This window comes from Leptonychotes weddellii, chromosome 2, assembly GCF_054177405.1.
Source record: "Leptonychotes weddellii isolate Sample4059 chromosome 2, ASM5417740v2, whole genome shotgun sequence".
NCBI lineage: Eukaryota > Metazoa > Chordata > Mammalia > Carnivora > Phocidae > Leptonychotes > Leptonychotes weddellii.
Genome location: NC_138370.1, coordinates 131,602,772 through 131,623,509, shown reverse-complemented (window position 1 = coordinate 131,623,509; position 20,738 = coordinate 131,602,772). Strand labels below are relative to the sequence as shown.

The window sequence follows — 20,738 nt, the reverse complement described above, 5'->3', positions numbered from 1 at the left end:
ATGTTCCCCTGAAACTAATAATACAGTATATGTTAACTAAATTAAATTTAAATAAAAAATTAAAAAAAGAAGATATATCTATGCAATGCCAGAATTCTGATTGAAAGTAAAAGCAAATAAGTACATTTATGGATCTCTTTTTTTATAGTTGTAGAAAAATGTACTTGATTTTTTTCTTCTCATTTTGAAATGAAGCAGATTTCATTTTAGCATTCAACAGCTCAGGGTTTGTGGCTGTTCTTGCTGTTTATATGCTTCTTATAATGTCGAGTTAAAAGAATTCTACATAAAATATCTCTTAAGACAAAAGTAGTTTCTCAGGAATTTTAGTGTGAAAGCTCTTTGAAATTTTCCTATCTGTCAAAAAGAAGTAGCATATCTTCTGAATGTCTCAGGGATTCTATGTTAAAGTCCTTATTAAATTAAATTCAGATTACAAATGGATTTTATTAAATGATCTTAATGAGCAACAGATAATAAATAGATATTCAATGGCACACAGACCAGTACTGACAAATGAAGGCCTCAGTTATATAGCCAGTAATTCATCAAATATTTTGCTAAAAGAAATTACAATTACATTACATTTTTATTTTTAAGAACTCAAATAGCCAATAATTGAAAAGTCAGAAATGCCCAAACATGAAGTAATATTAAATGTTTATTTTGGAGGCAGTGAAAATGTGTAATAAGGAAACTTAAACAGCAATAAGAAAAAAGACAGGTGATAATTAATTCACACTTTTTACAAAATGATGTTAAAATGATGAGTTTATAAGAAGGCAGAGGTACAGCATTCTTGACTTAAGAGGAAGATCAATTCGCAAATAAAATATCCAATATGTTGATGTAGTAGGCAGTTCACAATAAATCTCTCTACAAGAGAACTAACTTCTCATAGGAAAATAAATAAGTGTGACATTCATAGGCTTTATGTGGTGACAGACTGGTGGGCTCAGGTTACTTAGCTGAATCCCAGTAGATCAACAAGGATTGAAAATTATTTGATGACTGTCAGTTTAAAAAGCCACTAATAAAATATAACATACTAATGTTACGGAGCCCGAAAAGTTTGCACATTTGAAACTCTTAAGTGGGTAGAGAATTCATCTTTGCCTTCCTTCCCAAATTCTCCAGAGGTGTCTCTATAGCTATCTGCCTTCAGTTAAAGCTTGAAAAGCTGAGGATATAAGGCATTTAGAGGAGATAATTTCTACTTTAGAAGATTGCCCTTTACTATTAGAGATGTCCTCGGGATGATCCGCCAGTGTGTTGGGACTGTTTATAACTGGAGAAGGTTTCTAAAGCCCCTTTCAATTTCTGCAGTAAAAAAGAAAATCATCCACTTGGACTTAGCAGCTAGTTCATGACTCTATTTTGGCTTGTGTCATATTATCTTATGTTGGACTACTTACATGTGATTATCCATCAAAATACAGAGAATGTCTGAAAAGGAGGGAACTTTTTTTTTGGGGGGGGGTTTGGTTTGGTTTTCACACTAGTGTTCCCAGGATCTATTACAGTGGAAGACTGGTATTCTTCAATGTATATGAAAGAAAGAAAGAAAGAAAAACAGGAAAGAAGGAAGGAAGGAGGAAGGGAAGAGAAAGGTGATATTCTGGGGTTCTGACCTTGCAAGATATTCTTGTAGGAACTTGATGATCCATTGAACACACTTAAAGGGTAATATCAAGTTCAAACAATGATTGCTTCCAAACCTTCGAGCTCTTATCATGTGGCCATGTAAATAGCATAGTTTTCACAGCAGATGGTGAGATGCACTGTAAGCATACGTAAATCTAAGATCACTCACATTTATGTATAATTACACAAATTCTAACAGAAATATAAATTTTGTCATTGCTATATTCTATGTTGTTAAGAAGCACAAATGCGTATCGTGAGGATGTTAAAAGGCTTAAATGATATCAATGTCAGTTTCTACTTTCTGCGATATTATGCCTTCAGACCTCTTGCCCTGTAGCCTTTAGTTAATTAAAAAACAAAATGAAGCAAAAAATGGAATGTTGAATTCTTAATGTTGCCTTAATTTACTCCTCATTTGTTAAATACTACTATTATGAGTAATAGTACAGGAAAGAAAGTTGTTACTGGATAATTTTGAACATTACAGTCTATAAAAGGAACAATTAAAAAAAAAGTATGTTGTATTTAAATAACATTAAGTTCACAGCAACACGTTCAGTAATGATTTTGATAGCTCTTTATTGGGCTAGCCAAAGTACCAGTAAAATGTTAATCTGGACAAGGTACATGCCTAAAATATAATTTCTTTTAGTTTATTTGGAAAAAAAGAATCAAAGAAAAGCACAAAAATACCAAAACAAAATTATTTCTCAGAAGTACGTTATGTTAAGCACAACTTTCAATCTTTTTTGTTTGAACTGTTAGATCATGAAAAATCTAAGAACTCTTTCATCATGAACTGTCTGATAACTAATACACTCTGCTCATCTTCAGGTTTTGTCAAGAGTTTAGCTAAGCTAAGATTGCTGCTTTGGCATCTGTTTTGTTTGCCAAGCAGCTTGCAGTGACCTTCACCTGACACTAGCCCTTCAGACAAGAACATGCCCAAGAGAGCAGCCCTCAGAGTTATAAGTAAATGTCCATTCTGATAGGACTTTTTCAACAGCCCTTGGGACTAACAGTCTCCCCTGTTTCCCAATGACTTTTCTTAATGTGCCCCTAAGATAAGACTTCCTTGGGGCTTACCAAAAGCCCCTATTTTGGTCTGAATTCACTAACTCAGACTTAAACCAGGAACCCCTAGCACTCCACTCACACAGCCTAATAAAGGCCTGGGCCTCAGGTCTTGTCTGTCTATATCTGCACCCTGTCTTCTCTCATCTCCCCATGTAGCCCCTTGAAGCCTGCTGGATACTTTCCTTCAGAACCTGTGAGTAATAAACTTCTCTATTTCCATTTCTCTTGTGGTCTGTTGTCGAACCTCGGCTCACCATCTACCACCCTGTGCTCCACTTAATGTGTATTCATTTGACAAATTCGTAACAGGTTTATATACAGAAGATTGCCTTGATTCATTACAAGTTCAAAGAGCAAAATCCCTGTTAAACCAAACATAACTGAAATAAAATGGTAATGGACTATCATATTCCTTTTACCTATAATACCACATTCTATTCTATTGTACCTGGATATATACATTTGTCTAAACCATGTGGACCATAACCACATTTGATAGAAACTATGGTATATTTATTACATAATTATTCTGTTTTTTTACATAAAGTGTGTTGTCCAATAAAGATTAAATTAGAAATATATGTGCATATATTGATTACTTTAAGGCTCAGGTGTATCCTAAAGATGCGCCCAGTGATTTATATTTGATTTAAATTGTTTTTTACTTACTCCCCCATGAGTATGCACGTACAGAAAGAAAAAAATAAATAACTTCAACACTTTTATCACAGTGTGAAAATTCAAACCTTCCTTCATTTTATAGTTTTTAATATATTTAAATGATGTGAAAACTTTTATATTATGTTTACATCTGTAGATTTTAATTTGTTAGCAATATTCAAGGCCCTGGGCCATAGGCATTTCCTTATGGAAATCCCTACTAGAAGGTGGCATTCGTTCAGATGACTCCAGTGACATAGCTTGCCTCAGTAAAATTTAAGGGAAAAGAAAATAAGGACATTGCCCAATGTCACAAGCTGGTTAAGTGTGGGAGGTGGCCAAGTATCTTCAAAATCAAAGCAGAGCCCAGAATTCTCTGGTGCCTCCGAAGTGTGGCAGTCCTGACCAGGCTCCCAAAAGATTTGCTTCTCAGTTTGACTGAGCTCTCTGTCTTCAGTCTTTCTATTGTCCATTCTATCTTCCACACTGTTACCAGATTTAATTTGCTGAATGTAGTACCTTAAAATACTATCCCCCTGATTTGAATGGAAAGAAAAAGTCCAGATGCTAGAAAGTCAGCTAGGCCTCTACCCTCAGTTCCAGCCAAACCTTCCCTTCTGTTTGCTCTATTTTGCATCATCACACCATTGACTCAATTACAGTAAGCCAGAAAGCTTGTTACTTTTCGGCTTCTTTACCTTTGATATGTTAATTCTTCTTCCTGGAATGCTCTTTGTCCACCATTCATGCTATATATATATATGAACTGAAGTATAGTTGACATACAATATTACATTAGTTTCTGGTGTACAACAGAATGATTGGGCAATTATACACATTATGAAATGCTTACCACAGTAAGTATAGATCTGTCACAATACAAAGTTATTACAATATTACTAACTATATTCCCTATGCTGTACTTTTCACCCCTATGACATATTTATTTTTTAACTAGAAGTTTGTACATCTTAATCCCCTTCACCTATTTTGCTCATCACCCCACCCTCTGACAACCACATTTGTTCTCTGAATTTGAGTCTTTTTCCCTTCTTTGTTTTTTAGATTCCACTCATAAGTGAAATAATATGGTATTTGTCTTTGTCTCACTTATTTCACTCAGCAAAATCTCTTCTAGCTTCAACCATGTTGCAGCAAATGCTAAGATTTCATTCTTTTTCATGGCTGAGTAAAACTCCAGTGTTTGTGCACACGTGAATCTGTGTGTGTGTACCACATCTTCTATATCTATTCATCTATTCCTGGACACTTAGGTTGCTTCCAGACCTTGAGTATTGTTAATAATGCTGCAATAAGCATAGGAAGCATAGGAAGCATAGGAAGCATATATATATATATATATATATATATTCATTAATCTTTTTGTTTCTTTGGGTAAATACCCAGTAGTGGAATTATTGGATCATATGGTATTTCTATTTTCCACACTGATTGCACCGATTTAAATTCCCACAAATAACACATGAGGGTTTCCTTTTTTCCACATCCTCACCAACATTTGTTACTTCTTGCCCTTTTGATACTAGCCATTCTGACTGGTTTGAGGTGATACTGTGATTTTGATTTGCATTTTCCTGATGATTAGTGATGTTGAGCATCTTTTCATATGTCTATTGACTATTTGTTTGGCTTTGGAAAAATGTCTATTCTGGCCTTCTGTCCATTTTTTAACTGGATTATTTGGGTTTTTTTTGTATTGAGTTGTATGAGTTCTTTATGTATTTGAGTTTTAATCCCTTATTGGATATATCATATATCTTCTTCCATTCAGTAAATTGCCTTTTTGTTTTGTTGATGGTTTTCTTCATAGTGCAAAAGATTTTTAGTTTGATGTAGTCCTAATTGTTTTTTGTTTTATGTTTTGTTTTGTTTTGTTTTTGCTTTTGTTTCTCTTGCCTGAGAAGATAGATCCAGAAAAATACTGGTAAGGTTAATGTCCAAGAGTTTATTGCCTGTGTTTTCTTCTAAGAGTCTTATGCCTTCGGGTCTCCATTGAGGTCTTCAATCCATTTTGAGTTTGTTTTTGTGTGTGGTGGGAGAAAGTGGTCCAGTTCCATTCGTCTGCATGTAGCTATCTAGTTTTCCCAAAACCATTTATGAAGAGACTGTTTTTTTCCTCATTGTATACTTTTGTTTCCTTTGTCCTTGATTAATTGACCATATAAGTGTAGGTTTATTTCTATGCTTTCTATTCTGTTCTATCGATCTCTGTGTTTATTTTTGTGCCAATACCATACTGTTGTTTGTTTGTTTTATTTTGCCATACTGTTTTGATTACTACAGCTTTGTAGTAGAAATTTGGGTTTGTGATACCTTCAATATGCTAATTCTTCCTGGGATGTTCTTTCTTTTCTTTTCTTTTCTTTTTTAATTTATTTATTTATTTGAGAGAGAGAGAAAGAGAGCAAGCACACAAGCAGGGGAAGGGGCAGAGGGAGAAGCTGGTTCCCCTCTGAGCAAGGAGCCTGATGCTGGGCTCAATCCCAGGACCCTGGGATCATCACCTGAGCCAAAGGCAGAAGCTTAACCTACTGAGCTACCCAGGCGCCCCCTGGGATGTTCTTTCTACCTCACCCATGCTAATTAAATGTAACATATATATTTTTAAAATCCTTTTGAGTGCCTCCTTTCACTCAATTTAGCTTTTTTTCTCATCCTCATGCCTAAACCTCTATCAGATGAATAAGTATTCTTTCCCTAGCCTTCATAATATAATTTGTGTTAAACTTGCATATGCTATTTGCCATGTTATAATTTGTTTTAAAATGTGTAATCTGTCTTTCCAATTTGACTCATGTATATCAGGGTAAGGAAATCCGTTTAACTTTCAACCTCAAGTAATCTAAAGTATAGTAGCTACTCATAAATTAACTGTCTAATTTGAATAACATGTCTTTCTTGGATATACATTTGACATTTAGATAACATGGGTTTGAACTGTGTGGGCCACTTGTTCACAGATTTTTTTTGCAGTACAGTACTGTACATGTATTTTCTTTCATTGTGATTTTCTTAGTAATATTTTCTTTTACCTAGCTTGCTTTGTTGTAAAACTGCTATATATAATACATATAATATTCAAAACATGTGTTAACCAAATGTGTATGTTATTTGTAAGGTTTCCAGTCAACAGTAGATTATTAGTACTTAAGTTTTGGGGGAGTTAAAAGTTAAACATAGATTTAAACTACATGAAGGTCAGTGCCCCATGCCCTCAAATTGCTCAAAGGTCAACTGTAGTCACAATTTCATTGCTAGATTTTTTTACATAGACTGTTATCTATGTTTTATGTACTTTTTAAAACATGTGTTTCTAAAATTAACTATCTTAATTCAGGCTTGACTTAATAGGAAACAGGATTTCTTTTAATAGTATAATAGTCCCCTCATAATTTTCTTCCCTAGTGGTTAACATTTCACTTTTCAGGGGCGCCTGGGTGGCTCTGTTGTTAAGCATCTGCCTTCAGCTCAGGCCATGATCCCAGGGTCTTGGGATGGAGTTCCACATCGGGCTCCCTGCAAGCCTGCTTCTCCCTCTCCCACGCCCCCTGCTTGTGTTCCCTCTCTCACTGTGTCTCTCTGTCAAATAAATAAATAAAATCTTAAAAAAAAAATTTCTCTTTTCATCCTGTCTTTACATTTCCAAGGAAAACATGATTTATTCACTTTCTTTGATGTAAAAACATGTTATTTCAGCCAAAATTTTTGTTCTATATTTACAATTCAAGTGTTTGGGAATTATTATTTTACCTTGTCTGTCAATAACATACAATTTTTAAAATGAAATCCAAGAGGAGCCTGCTATGACATTTTCTAATTTTGCATCCAAGACATATTTATTGTACCATAGCATTTAGGTCATTTCCATGTCATCCAGTTCAATGCTTCCCAAACAATGTAGGACAAAATATCACTCCTTAAGAAATTCTATGATGCATTTGTAAAATACAATGAAATAAATTGCTAGAAAAAATAAAATACTGATAAACTAATTACAATTCTCATTTAGAAAAATTATTTGATTGAACAAGCACAAAATTATTCTTTCAAATTGTTAGGATAGTTTACAAATGTTCACTTCCAACTATTAGATTATATAATGGAAATTTCAACCAACTGTTCCTGGGACAAATAACATATCAGCTTATCAGGGATCATAAGTGGTACACAAAGAAGTTGTCATCTCAGTTTGATCATGAGGAATAGATGTGAATTAGACAGAAGATTGTGACAGAACACTCCAGGCACAAGAATCAAATTTTACCTAAACTCAAAGAATGGAAATTACAATATTTTGGGGGGAGCTGGTGAGTAATATAGAATGTTAAAAGTGGAGTAATAAAGGGTAAAAAATAAGCCAAAGTATGTGAATCAGACTGCACAAGTCAATATAGAGTTGAAGAATGAAGAGTTAGAGACAATTAAGTTTTTCAAGACTTCTGCTGCCTATAAAAGAAAGGCTTTCTAGGAAACTCAAATTTTATCTTACCCATAGACTGTCATCCCCATTCTAGACTGGATTTCCCCCCAAATCACTGTCCCTAAATTGATCTGATTAAACTAAACAGTGAACACTATCCCACTTAATACCTGGGGTACTTATTGTATTTTTTTGTGCTTCTTAGCTGCATCTACTGATCTTTCCCTTCTCACTCAAATATTTCTTCTTAGGTTTCTGTGAGGAAGGAGTTACCATATTTCTTCTGTATCTCCGGAGACTTCTCATTTTCCTTTTCAATCCCCCCTTTATTTAAGATCTGTACATATTGGAATTCCTCAGGCCTCTATTATTGGTTCTTTTCTTTCCTTATTCATTGTATTATTCTTTTAAATTTTATCTTCCATACTACAATGACTGCAAGAACCACCTATACATTTGTAATCCTCAAGTTGACATATTTAAACATGACCACTTTCCTGAGTTCTAGATCCTCGTACCCAAATGCCTACAGGTTATCTCTTTTTGGATATTTCACAAAGACCTCCAACTTAAAAAGAACAAAACTGAGTTCTTGCTTCCTACCGCTTCTCTACTTGTCTGTACCAAAAACAAGAAAGGAAACAATTCCACACCTGAAACTAGTATTACACCGTATGTTAACTAACTGGAATTTAAATAAAAACTTGAAAAAGAAAACTAACAAACACCAACAAAAATGAGTCAATAAATTATACCATTCTCAGGATCTCAGTTGCTCAAATACCAATTCAACATCATACTTTCATCCTCCCTGGCTCTTATTTCTTACAAGCAAACAAGTCCTGTTCTTTCTATCTCCCGTGTCTGTCATATCCTCCTATTTCTCTTCCATCATATTCACTGTCTGAGCCACACATAAACATCATTCCTCCAGGGAGATTCTCCTGTTTCACAGATTATCTCCCTTTGTTTACCACCTCAAATTACCTTGTTTCCTCTAACTGTGTAGATATCTTTGCAGTTAACATTACTTGTGCAGTGTTTGGCTTCCAGAGGAAAGAAATGAATCTATAAGAATATGAATCACAACTGGTCAAGTTAATGCATTATCTCGAACACATAATAGAAAACTAGACAAATGTCTTAACAAATACCTATTGAATTAATAAATGGTTGATTGTGACGCTATAAGACATCAAAATATAGAACTGGAGAACCACTGAATCTGGTAAATTTCAACTCTTCTCTTTCGAGATGCATCCTCCAAAACTTACTCATCTATGTTGACCTTCTAAAAGAGTATCATTGCATCTCTTGTTGCAATGATCATGACATCTTCTTTATAGCTTCACTATAAACAAAAACAGTTTTCTTACATGGTGATATATTTGGAAAATAGAAAAAATGTAGACATAATTTAATTGAATACACATAATCATTTATATTTGTTTTATAAATGTTATTCATGAATAGTTTTCTAGAGTATATTCTTTTTTCACTATGTATTGATGTGCAATGCTTATATACCCATTGACGTCTTTCATGGTATATCATGGTATAGATACCCAATGCATATTATTTGGAGTATGAAAATTAGATATAGCATGCTAGAAACTGATGTTACAAAGATGGCCCCCATGACCGTACTTCCTAATTCTAATGCTTCCTAATCATTTCAGAAAGGAACCATAATGACTGTCATGAAAAATGACTAAATTCTTACAGTTATAATAGAAAGGTATTAATTTAATTATTTTCCATGTCAGTGGAATAATAATATTACTGATATACTGCCACTATCTAAAATGCAGTATTCATTTACAGAAAACCAATCATGTGATGGACACACTGCTGTATTTTTCATATTTACATGAATATAAAAGCCCTAGATAATCCTGGAAGATAGATATTTACTGTACTTTGATTTGGTATTTATTCTACTTATAAAAGCAAGAATTAGAGTAGTCAAGTAACATGTTAGGATGATAAAACATTAATAATTTGCACATCTCAAATGCAGACACAAATGTCTGACTTCTGTGCATAAACCATTGCACCACGTGGCCTCTCATGGCATTATGTATTTGTTAATATAGCTGGTTCACTTGTTCTGAGAGAACTCTAAGTCAGGGCAGATGATACTAAAATAGATTAAGTTCAAAGTACACTGATGCTTTTGAAATTAGAATTTCATGCTGTATTATGGAATTTCCTAGTATATCCAAAAAGAGGAGTGGGCATTGAGGCTCCTCTGGGCTCATAGAAAATGCTTATGTTAATTTCCTCTTTGGGGAGGAATTGTTCATCTCAATTCCTTAATTTTTAATGATATAAACATTTTGAGCATATCTGCTGCTTAATTTATTATTAAAGATACTTCAAAGATATTTTCAATTCTAGGTTTGAATATTAATTAATGCTATTTTATGTCTGTACATAAAAAGTAGAAGCAAAGCTTTGGAAACTTCTTTCATATCAAATGGAAGGGAATTAACATTCTTCAAAAATAGCACCTCTAGGGGCGTTTGGGTGGCTCAATCGTTAAGCATCTGCCTTTGGCTCAGGTCAAGATCTCAGCGTCCTGGGATAGAGCCCCACATCGGGCTCTCTGCTCCGCAGGAAGCCTGCTTCTCCCTCTCCCCCTCCCCCTGCTTGTGTTCCCTCTCTCGCTGTGTCTCTCTCTGTCAAATTAAAAAAAAAAAAAAAATAGCTCCTCTAACAAAACAGATGAACACAGGAGAAAGAAAAAACAAAAAGAGAGGGAGGCAAATCATAAATGAGACTCTTTTTTTTTTTAATACTTTTTTTTTAAGATTTTATTTATTTATTTGAGAGAGAGAAAATGAGAGAGAGCACATGAGAGGGGGGAGGATCAGAGGGAGAAGCAGACTCCCTGCTGAGCAGAGAGCCCGATGCGGGACTTGATCCAGGGACTCCAGGATCATGACCTGAGCTGAAGGCAGTCGCTTAACCAACTGAGCCACCCAGGCGCCCCATAAATGAGACTCTTAACTATAGAGAACAAACTGAGGGTTGCTGGAGGGGAGGTTGTGGAGGATGGGTTAAATGGGTGATGGGTATTAAGGAGGGCACTTGTGATGAGCACTGGGTGTTATATGTAAGTGCTGAGTCACAAATTCTACTCCTGAAACAAATATTACACTATATGTTAACTAAATAAATTTAAATAAAAACTTGAAATATTAATAAAAGAAGATGGCGAATGAAAGATGCAAAAAAAAAAAAATAGCATCTCTGTCCTGAAACATATTGTTTGTATCAGAAGTCAGATTCAGATGTTCTGTACCAATCATGAAATTAAAGAGAACATGAGAATTTGGGCTAGTGAAAATCACTGGTATCTGTCAAGTGGTAGTGTATAGTAGTTAAGAGCAAAGCCCAGAACATATATTGGCCAGTGCAAAACTTGGTTCTAATTCACACTAAGTTCTTCATTTCAAGTCTCTATGCCACTGTTCTTCCTTCATAAATGGATGAATAGTAATACGTAAATCCTTTTTACAGTAAATGATAATAAAGGGCATAGATATTGGATTATGTCCAAAGACAAAGTAAAAACAGTCAAATTGATATTAAAATTCCGTTCTGTGTGAATTCAAAGTTCATAAGCTTCAAGTATATCATGCTCACAATAAGAAATAGGAGGAAGGGGATTGAGGTGGAAGGAAGAAAAAAGGGGAGAAGGGGGTGAATGGTAGAGGAGGAAAAGAAGAAGAAAAGAGAAGGAGGAGGAGGAAGGAAAGGAATGAAAGAAAAATAAGATATTGCCATTTGTATACACATGAAATTCCAAAAACTGCCATGAGGATATTTTAAGACAGATGTCATTCTTATTTTACAAATGAACAAATTGAGGGATATATATGCTTAGTTGCATGCTGCCCAAGGTAAAATATTAAGTGACAATATTAGAAATTAAGAATTCTCAAAATTTCTAACTAAAGTATTAAAAGTGCAATTTTTATTCACTCTGACTACCCTATAATTCTCTCTAGTATTTTCTGGTAAAAACTGATATTTTTACCATTAGAAGGATTGGAAAATTACTGGGTGTTTTCTTTTATTTATAAGTGTCTTTCTTTAACATACAATGTTTTATTAGCTTCAGGTGTACAATATAGTAATTCAACAATTCCATATATCACCCAGTGCTCATCACAATAAGTGCACTTCTATAAGTAGTCTTTAAAATGCTTTTTAAAGTTTTGACATAGAGCAAATAAAATAATAGGAGAAAGAGGGCTCTTGAGGTCAAGTTCCTTGGAGAACAGATTAAAAAAAAAAAAGAATGGGAAGATATTGGAAACATTTATCAATCTTAGCTTTTAGAGTTCTTGCTGTGCTCTTGAATCATCAGTATATCACTAGATAAGCTTCTGACATTTTACAAAAAAGAAGTGAGACAGGGATAGTGAACAACTGAAAATTACACTGTTAAAGTTTAAAAATTATTTTTCATATATTTTTTGTTACAATAAAACAAGAATGATATTTACATTTTAAGTTAGCTCTCCATCTAACCATCCTTGATTAGTCATATTATTTTAATCACATATGAGATATAACTAAATTAGTTGAATAACTATCCCCATCTTCATTGTCTGCCTTATGAAAAACTTATTAGCTTTTTAAAATCAGAACACGACTGTCAGTAAATTATACACTAATACAAAGTTAAATATTATACATCTTTTTTGGGAGCAAACCAGGAAGAATTTCGGCATTTAGTGAAATGGTTTAATCAGATGTCTTTTTCTGTGAATACATTTTTTCAATAATAATTTGATTTAGAGAATAGTAAAAAGTACTTTCAAATATCCTATTCCTTCATCCCAAAACTATCAGTGCTAAACATGAGTGCATTGTCAAATTTACACATTTCTTGAACAGGCATCATTTATTCAATACATGTTGGTTAAACACCTTTTTTGTATGTGTTTAAGTATTTTCTTTGTGCCAGCCACTGTTCTAAATGTTGGAGGAACAGGAATGAAAAAAAAAAAAAAAAAGAAACAAAACAGATCCCAGATTTTGTGAAGCTGGCATACCAGGAGTATGCCAAATAATAAACAAAATGAAAAGGAAAAATAAACAGTATGTTAGATGGTATTAAGTAGTAGTAAAGAAATAGAACAGGAAAGGGTAATAGAGAATACTGGCAGATTTTACAATTTAAAAACAAGTAGCTAGCAAAAGCCCCCAAAGAAAAAGTGACAATTAAGTAGACCTAAAGAAGACACTGACTAATTTTATGTAGGAAATGCTATTATCTGACATGATATAACAGGCTAGTCCTGGTTGCTATGTAAGGAATATACTGAAGGTGCTAAGAACAGAAGTAGAGGAAAGATTTAAGAGTGCTAGCAGTAGATGTGGTGAAAATTTGTCAGTTTGGATATATTTGAAAGTATCACTGAGAAGATGGATTGTATTTGGAGTGTGAGATTAAGATATGAGTTATGATGTCTCTAAGTGTTTGGCTTGAGGTATCTGAAGGATGTAGTTGCCGCTTATTGACTTGGGAAACTCTGTCATAAAATCTGGGGGTGAGACCAAGTGCTCAGTTTTGGATGTACTAAGTTTGAGATGCCTAGTAAACATCCATATAGATGGACGGGTAGTACATAAATAGATACATAGATAGATGCATAGGTAAATACATACACAGATACATACATAGATGTATACATACATATATAAATCAATTTTCAATTCAGGAAAAAAGGAGAAGCTAAAAGTCACCAATAGATAATATTCAAAGCTATGGGACACAATGAGTAAAGATGGGGAGAGGTTCTGATGACTGAGTTAATGACAATCCATGCCTACTTAAATCAGATGATGAAGCAGCAGCAAGAGGAAAGGGAGAAGCAATGGAGTGAGTTTTTACGATATGTGTCTATTATCCTGAAACACACATTGCGAAAGTTTTTTAAGAAGGAGGACGTGCTTATCCAGCAAATGTTGCTGTACACTAAAATAAAGTGTGAGAATTGACCTTTGGATTTAGCGAGGAATTTACCACTGCCTCACTGGTGATCTTGGCAAGTTCAAACTCTGACAAGTTAGGGAGGTAAATGCTTGAATGGAGTAGGTTTAGCATAGAATGAGAAGAGAGAAATGTGGATAGACAATATGAACAGGATGAAAGTAATCAGAGAAATGGGGCAGAAGCTGGAGAAGATAGCGAAGGCAAGAGGTTTTGGTTTGTTTATTTAGGGTATGTGTGTGTGTGTGTGTGTGTGTGTATGACGTTAAGTAAAAGAACATGATTCAGTATATCTTCTTTAACCCCAGGAATTCTCTCAATGCTTTGTTTCATGAATGTCTTTAGTAGATACCTTATCCATTTTGAAATTTAAATTATAGTATCTAGATATAAACTAAATTTCTACTAGAGGTCAGCATGTATTACTAAAATACATACATTCCGGGGAATGTATTCCGGCCACATAAATGAGGGGTACTACCTTGTTCAATTCTTGGTAGTCTTTGGTCAGCCACCATGAATCATGTGGCTTTTATACTGGCCACATCAGGCCATGGAAAACACTGTAGGTGAGGCATGAAATATCCACTTGTTACAATTTTTGGATAGTTTCTCCTATTTCCTTATGCTCTCCAGTCAATTCATATTGTTTGAAAGTTACCACTCTTCAGGGCGCCTGGGTGGCTCAGTCGTTAAGTGTCTGCCTTCAGCTTGGGTCATGATCCCAGGGTCCTGGGATTGAGCCCCGCATCGGGCTCCCTGCTCAGCGAGAAGCCTGCTTCTCCCTCCCCCACTCCCTCTGCTTGTGTTCCCTCTCTCGCTGTGTCTCCCTCTGTCAAATAAATAAATAAAATCTTAAAAAAAAAAAACGAATCATACATACTAAAAATAAAATAAAATACATACATTCCACTCAAGGCATTTGAATATTTGAATATGTATATCTAACCTAAGCATTATAACAATTCACGTCAATGGACAATTATCAAGAAGTCAAATTTAAACTCTGTGCCAGTATCACAAAGCTCATAACTTATTTTTTTCTTGAATATTTATGCACATTCACTTTATCTCTCCAAATGATTATTAAAACTAAGAAAAATATAGCTTATCCGTATTGTGTTCAAGGCACCATGCTAAGCATGTTACATATATTATTCCTACTTTTCAGTCTAAGCTTACAAAATAGATTTTATTAACCTATTTTCTAAATAAGGTGGTGTTGATCAGCAATCCAGCAACTTGCCTGAGCCTTGATAAATATGATTGATGCAGCAGGGATTCGGTCCAGATATACTTAGTTCCAAAGTACACGACCTTTAACTTTTACTACTTTGTAACACAGTACTTACTGAAAGACAGGGATTCAGTCATAAGCAACACTTACTTAGTATACTGAGTAAAGCTAAGAACAACGAAAGGCACTTAACATGACCTTACTGCTAATATAGCTGTTACTTTGTCTAAGAAAAACAGTATCTTGAACAACAAACAAAATCAATCTTTCTCATGTTTACAGATTTGAACTTTTAAGAGTCATGAAGCAAAAAAATGTACATTAATCCATATTTTTTTTCTTTTAAATGTCTTTCATTATCGAGACAATTCATCAAATTACAAAATGAAAACGAGACAAAACAAAATCCAGTTCTCCTGACAAGTCAAACACTTCTATGTTGTAAGTTGCACATCATACAGTGTCATTGCGCAATAAAGGCTGGTGTGGAATCCAAAAGTAATCCCCTCGTTGGCTTGCTGAGTTTCCCCAAAGGTTTGCCACTGGAGATGCGATTACCAGGACTATTCAAACGCAAGCAAAATTTCTGAACCGAAATTCTTAAGCCAAATCCTTATCTCTAAAGAATGCTGGCTTTCTGCATGCTTAATTTTTTGTGTGTGCAATTTAAGTAATAACTGAAAATGTAGGCCTCCATGTTTTACCTTTAAATACAATCTCAATATCAAAATTTGAATGTATGGGAAAAATAATTCGCAGCCCATTAGCAGGTTCTCATTACTCTAAGGTGGATTTTGCATCAAGGTTTAGACACATTAGCAGAAAGGACACAAAACCCAGTCTCATTTTACAATCTTGGTTTTTGGGAATCCTTGACCAGTTTAATATCCATCCCATTCATTACCTTATTTCTTTTCATTTAGTTGTAATTTTCTTATAAGTTTTAAATTTTCAAAAGTGACATTATGCAAACATCAGCAACTTCTGGATATTTTTTGTTTTATCTTATTCCTGTATGATATAAAAAAATCTAAAAACTTTATTGGGATACTAAAATAGAAGGAAATTATAACATGCATGAAATTCATAAGTTAAAATTCTCTTATTAGTAATACATATTCATCATTTATATATGATTCTTGTATAGAAAGAGAATGTGCCTTGGAATTGCATAGACATACTTTTGAATCTCTTGCATTCCACTTACGACCTGTATGAACTTGTAAAAGTTCTTTGTCTTTTATTTCCATCTGTAAATAAAAGTTAGTGTCACCCAGCTAATAGGTTGGTCATAGTGTTATAATTACTAAGTAAGAAAGTACATATGATCTTCTGCAATTAAAAGCAGTAAACACTTTTGTCTCTTTCCCTGTTATCTAAAATCATATGTATATTTAAATGAAATCAGTGATTGAATTTATTTTTAGAATAGCAAAAAACTTATTTAACGTGTCTTTATAGCAAAATAAATGAAGATATATTATTTTTAAAAATATCAATCTTTCACAATAAATTCAATTGCTAGTGACTTTTCAAACTTATGAAAAACTGAAAATGTTTTAAATATTAAATACACATATGTATATCCATGATGTACGCATATATTTATGTGTCAATTTTCTAACCTAGGAAGTATGTATTTTATCTTTCCTGAGTGAAACATCTGTGATATGAATATAAAAGTGTAACATATTCAGCAAGACTGATTTTTAGGAATTTAAACGTGGTAATTTTGAAATAAGTAAACTTTTCATAAAAAGTGAGATGTTTATTTTTCAAGACAATTAGCTCTAAATAATTTTTAAATGACTAGACTTTATCATATATGCTAAACATAATTTTTTAGTAAATGTAGCACCTTTTGCTTGCTATTTTCTATGAACACTAATAAAACTCTATGATAATTTGAATATGTAATGAAGTACATGGAGAGAAAAACCTAGAGAAATTTTGTTACCTAGGCTGAGAAGTTGAGCACTGGACATTTTACCTCTGGACAATGGTCAACGTTAACAAGAAAAACCAGAACCTAATAATTATTAGCTACCATTTAAACTGACTATGAAAGACATAATAAATATCTTCCACTGAAACGATATATGAAGTATCTATCCTACTATTCATAAAACTAACATTAAAAGCCAAGAATATATTTTGATACAACCTTGTAAGCATTAAATCAAGTGAACAATAATCTTTGGGGCAGGTAAGAGAAATTTAATGAATGAATATAACTTACCTTATCCACAATACATATCTGCTTTCTTGTTTGAGCATCAAGTATTTCAATCTCAAAGTGCGCAGATTTTGAATGTTTAACTACTGGAGCTGATTTTAGAGGGCCTGCTGAGAGCACAAGTTGAGACAAACAGTGAAAGTTTCTCAAGTCATTCTTCAGCATGGACCGTGTAACTCCTCGGGAAAATATTTCTCTCTTGCGTTCCGAAGCAAGGGACTTGTGCCTTTTGAACATTGTGTGAACTAGCAGGAGAATCTGTCATGACAACAGAAGACACTTGCAAGTAGGTTGCCTTGCACCAGTTTAAATACTGCTGGTGAACCCGGGAAAGGTCAAGTGCCATGCCTTTCCAAGAGTTCAGTTTTATTTAGCAGGCTTGAAAACAATGACTGATCTATTTCTATATATAACAAGCTATTGTAAATTGCGGCAGTGTAGAGGATTACTTTACCAGCATTCCAATTATTTCTTGCTTTCCCCTTTTATCTCTGCTTTTTAATAGGGTCACTAATATCTGAAATTCCAAAAGAGTAGAAAGAGATTTTATTATCTTTGAATTCTGTACGCACTAATCTTCAAGTACATATGTTATTATTCACACATTCACATTTAGATGTATTTAAAATTAGCATAGAGCTATCTTATAGATAAATTTAAAAACACCTAGTGCATTATTACATAACAAAATTTTTTATAAATCCTGCCTAAGATAAAGATTTGTGGCATGTTTTAAATACATATAAATAAATGTAAATATATAAACAAATATATGGTTAATATATAAATATAAAACATGCTACATATAATATAATGTAATATAAATAATATATATTATATATACAAATGTGTATATGTATGATACAAACGGATGAATTCTTCACTTTGTACAGGGAATAGAAAGATGGCAAGTCATCCATGAGATTGGAATATGTACAGAGCCATTTTATAACTTGAGGAAAAAGAAGTAAATTTCATTTTAACATTTCTACACATTACATTTATTGGAAAATATTTGAATTTATGTACGAAATTAGAACTAACCACCACATTTACCACAACATTAAACTATGGCAAATTGAAATAATCGCAAAATTAACAATGAAAAATGTTAAACAACCTGTACAAAAGACTCCAAGTACTCAGATACGGGTATATCTGGTAAAGAAACAACTGAGAGATTCCTGGGTGGCTCAATCAGTTAAGTGTCGGGCCTTTGGCTCAGGTCATGATCCCAGGGCCCTGGGATGGAGTCCCACATTGGGCTCTTTGCTCAGCAGGTAGCCTGCTTCTCCCTTGGCCTGCTGCTCCCCCTGCTTGTGCTGTCTCTCTCTCTCTCTCTCTCTCTCTGTCAAATAAATAAATGAAATCTTAAAAAGAAAAAAAGAAACAACTGAAAACTATCCAAAACATATTGTCACTGATTCAAAGGGATATTACAGGAAAGTATTCTGAGATATCATTTTTAATGATGACATGAAAAGCAAAATGGTTAAAATTATAGAGGGTTGTGGGGCGCCTGGGTGGCTCAGTCCATTAAGCAACTGAGTTGAGCTCAGCTCAGGTCTTGGTCTCAGGGTGGTGAGTTCAAACCCCATATTGTGGAGCCCACTTAAAATAATAATAATAATAATTATAGAGGAGTGAATCTTTATATCTATATGAGGCTAAAATTTACTTTTATAATTAAAAAAGTAATGTAGTGATTTTTAATTTTGATCAAACATTATTCAATAGAGATCCACTTACACATGTTCAGTTATCATTTCATCCTCTAGACAACCATTATACTCAATATTTAATATTTTGAAAACATAGAAGACAGGAATATATGTGTCTATGTCTGTGTGCATTTGTGTGTGCATGTATTTACACACACACACACGTGTTGTGCAATTTCATCACCCCAGTTGTAAAGGACTCCAAACTCACAAAATGAATCATCCTTAACGTCTCCCTTTCTCCAACACCTCAGTTCTAATCCATCAGAAATCCAGAACACTGTCTTCTCACCACCCCATGCTACCTTCAAAATATCAATCACATCTGTATTGCTTTTCCAAACTAGTCCCCTGTGTCAATACTGGTCAATCTAGTATCATTTTAATACAGCAGCTAGAGTGATCATGCTATGATCCCTCTGCATATGGTCTATGCTAAAGCAGATAATGCAATAATCTGCTCAGCACACGGCAGAGGCTTCCTATTTTATGGAACGAAAAAGCTAAAGTTCTCTGCAAAGGTCTATAGGGTCTGCATCATCAGCACTTTGTTATATCACTGATCTCATCCCTTAAACTATCTACAGTGCCTACAACAGTGTCTGGTACACAGTAGGTGCCCAAAAAACATATATATTAAAGAAAGAAATAAACAATCAGTAAATGTATCTTGGAGGTATAGGCAGAATGGTGTGATGTTAATAGAATGCTCAGGTAAACTATTGTCTTATATTAAAATGACATAAACACAACCTGTATGTCTCTTCAAATATAGTTTCTATTTAAAAAAAAATAGTCTAAAGGACATAGGAGCCAAATTGAATGTAGCTCCCATTGACAAAGCTGGAATAATTCCAGTAAGAAAATAAATACTGATGATAATAGAATCTAACTCAAAAAATATTATAAACATCATGAGTCCATACTTTTATCAATAAATGATTAAATAATAAATTAAATAAATAAATAAATAAATAAATAGGCATAAGGGGTGATTTTCCTTACGCAAGAATTCCAAATAGTATATATGGTTACTCTGATTCTGAGTGTGGGTTTCACTTAGTGACACACTTGCAAAAAATAATTAAGGGAAAATGGAAACTCTATAGAGGAAAAACAGGCAGCAGACAGCATTTTAAGAGAGGCCAAGTTGAATATCACCATGAAAAGTCATGTCGATATCATGTACTCACAGATACCATGAGATGAAGATGCTTCACTCCTGGAGTATTCTACCAAAAGTTCATTTCCTCAGTCTAACCATGAGAAAACATCAGACAAACACAAACTGAGAAACAGTACTTAATACTCTTCAAAACTGTCAAACATTTGAAAAATAAGGAAAAATTGAGAGACTGTAACAGATCAAAAGAGAATTTATGGTAACATGACTAAAAAATGCAACGGCATCCAAATTGTTTCCTGGAACAGAAAAAGAAATTAGTGGAAAAAACGGTGAAAAGATAATAACGTGTGTAATTTAATTAATAGTGTTGTGCCAATGACAATTTCTGAATTTTGATAAATATACCGTGGTTATACAAGATGTTAAAATTAGGGGAAGCTGGGTAAAAAGTACACAAAAAACCCTCTGTACCTCCTTTTCAATGTTTTTGTAGAACTATTCCAAAATGCAAAGCATAAAATAAACACACACCTGCACCAACATATAAAATAAGGAATGGAGAAAGAGAAAAAAATGGAAATTA

At 33.8% G+C, this 20,738-nt stretch overlaps 1 protein-coding gene across 5 annotated transcripts in view; it reads right to left on the bottom strand.

Annotated features, from left to right (window-relative positions):
* TECRL (trans-2,3-enoyl-CoA reductase like) overlaps positions 1-17,607 on the bottom strand; it is an 82,338-nt gene extending 64,731 nt beyond the window's left edge. For all 5 annotated transcript variants that reach the window (XM_081813081.1, XM_031018314.2, XM_081813082.1 and 2 more), the window contains exon 1: positions 17,312-17,607. In XM_081813081.1, coding sequence (XP_081669207.1) covers positions 17,312-17,545 — 234 coding nt within the window. In that variant the 5' untranslated portion in view covers positions 17,546-17,607. The remainder of the gene's footprint in view (positions 1-17,311) is intronic.
* Positions 17,608-20,738: the final 3,131 nt, after the last annotated feature.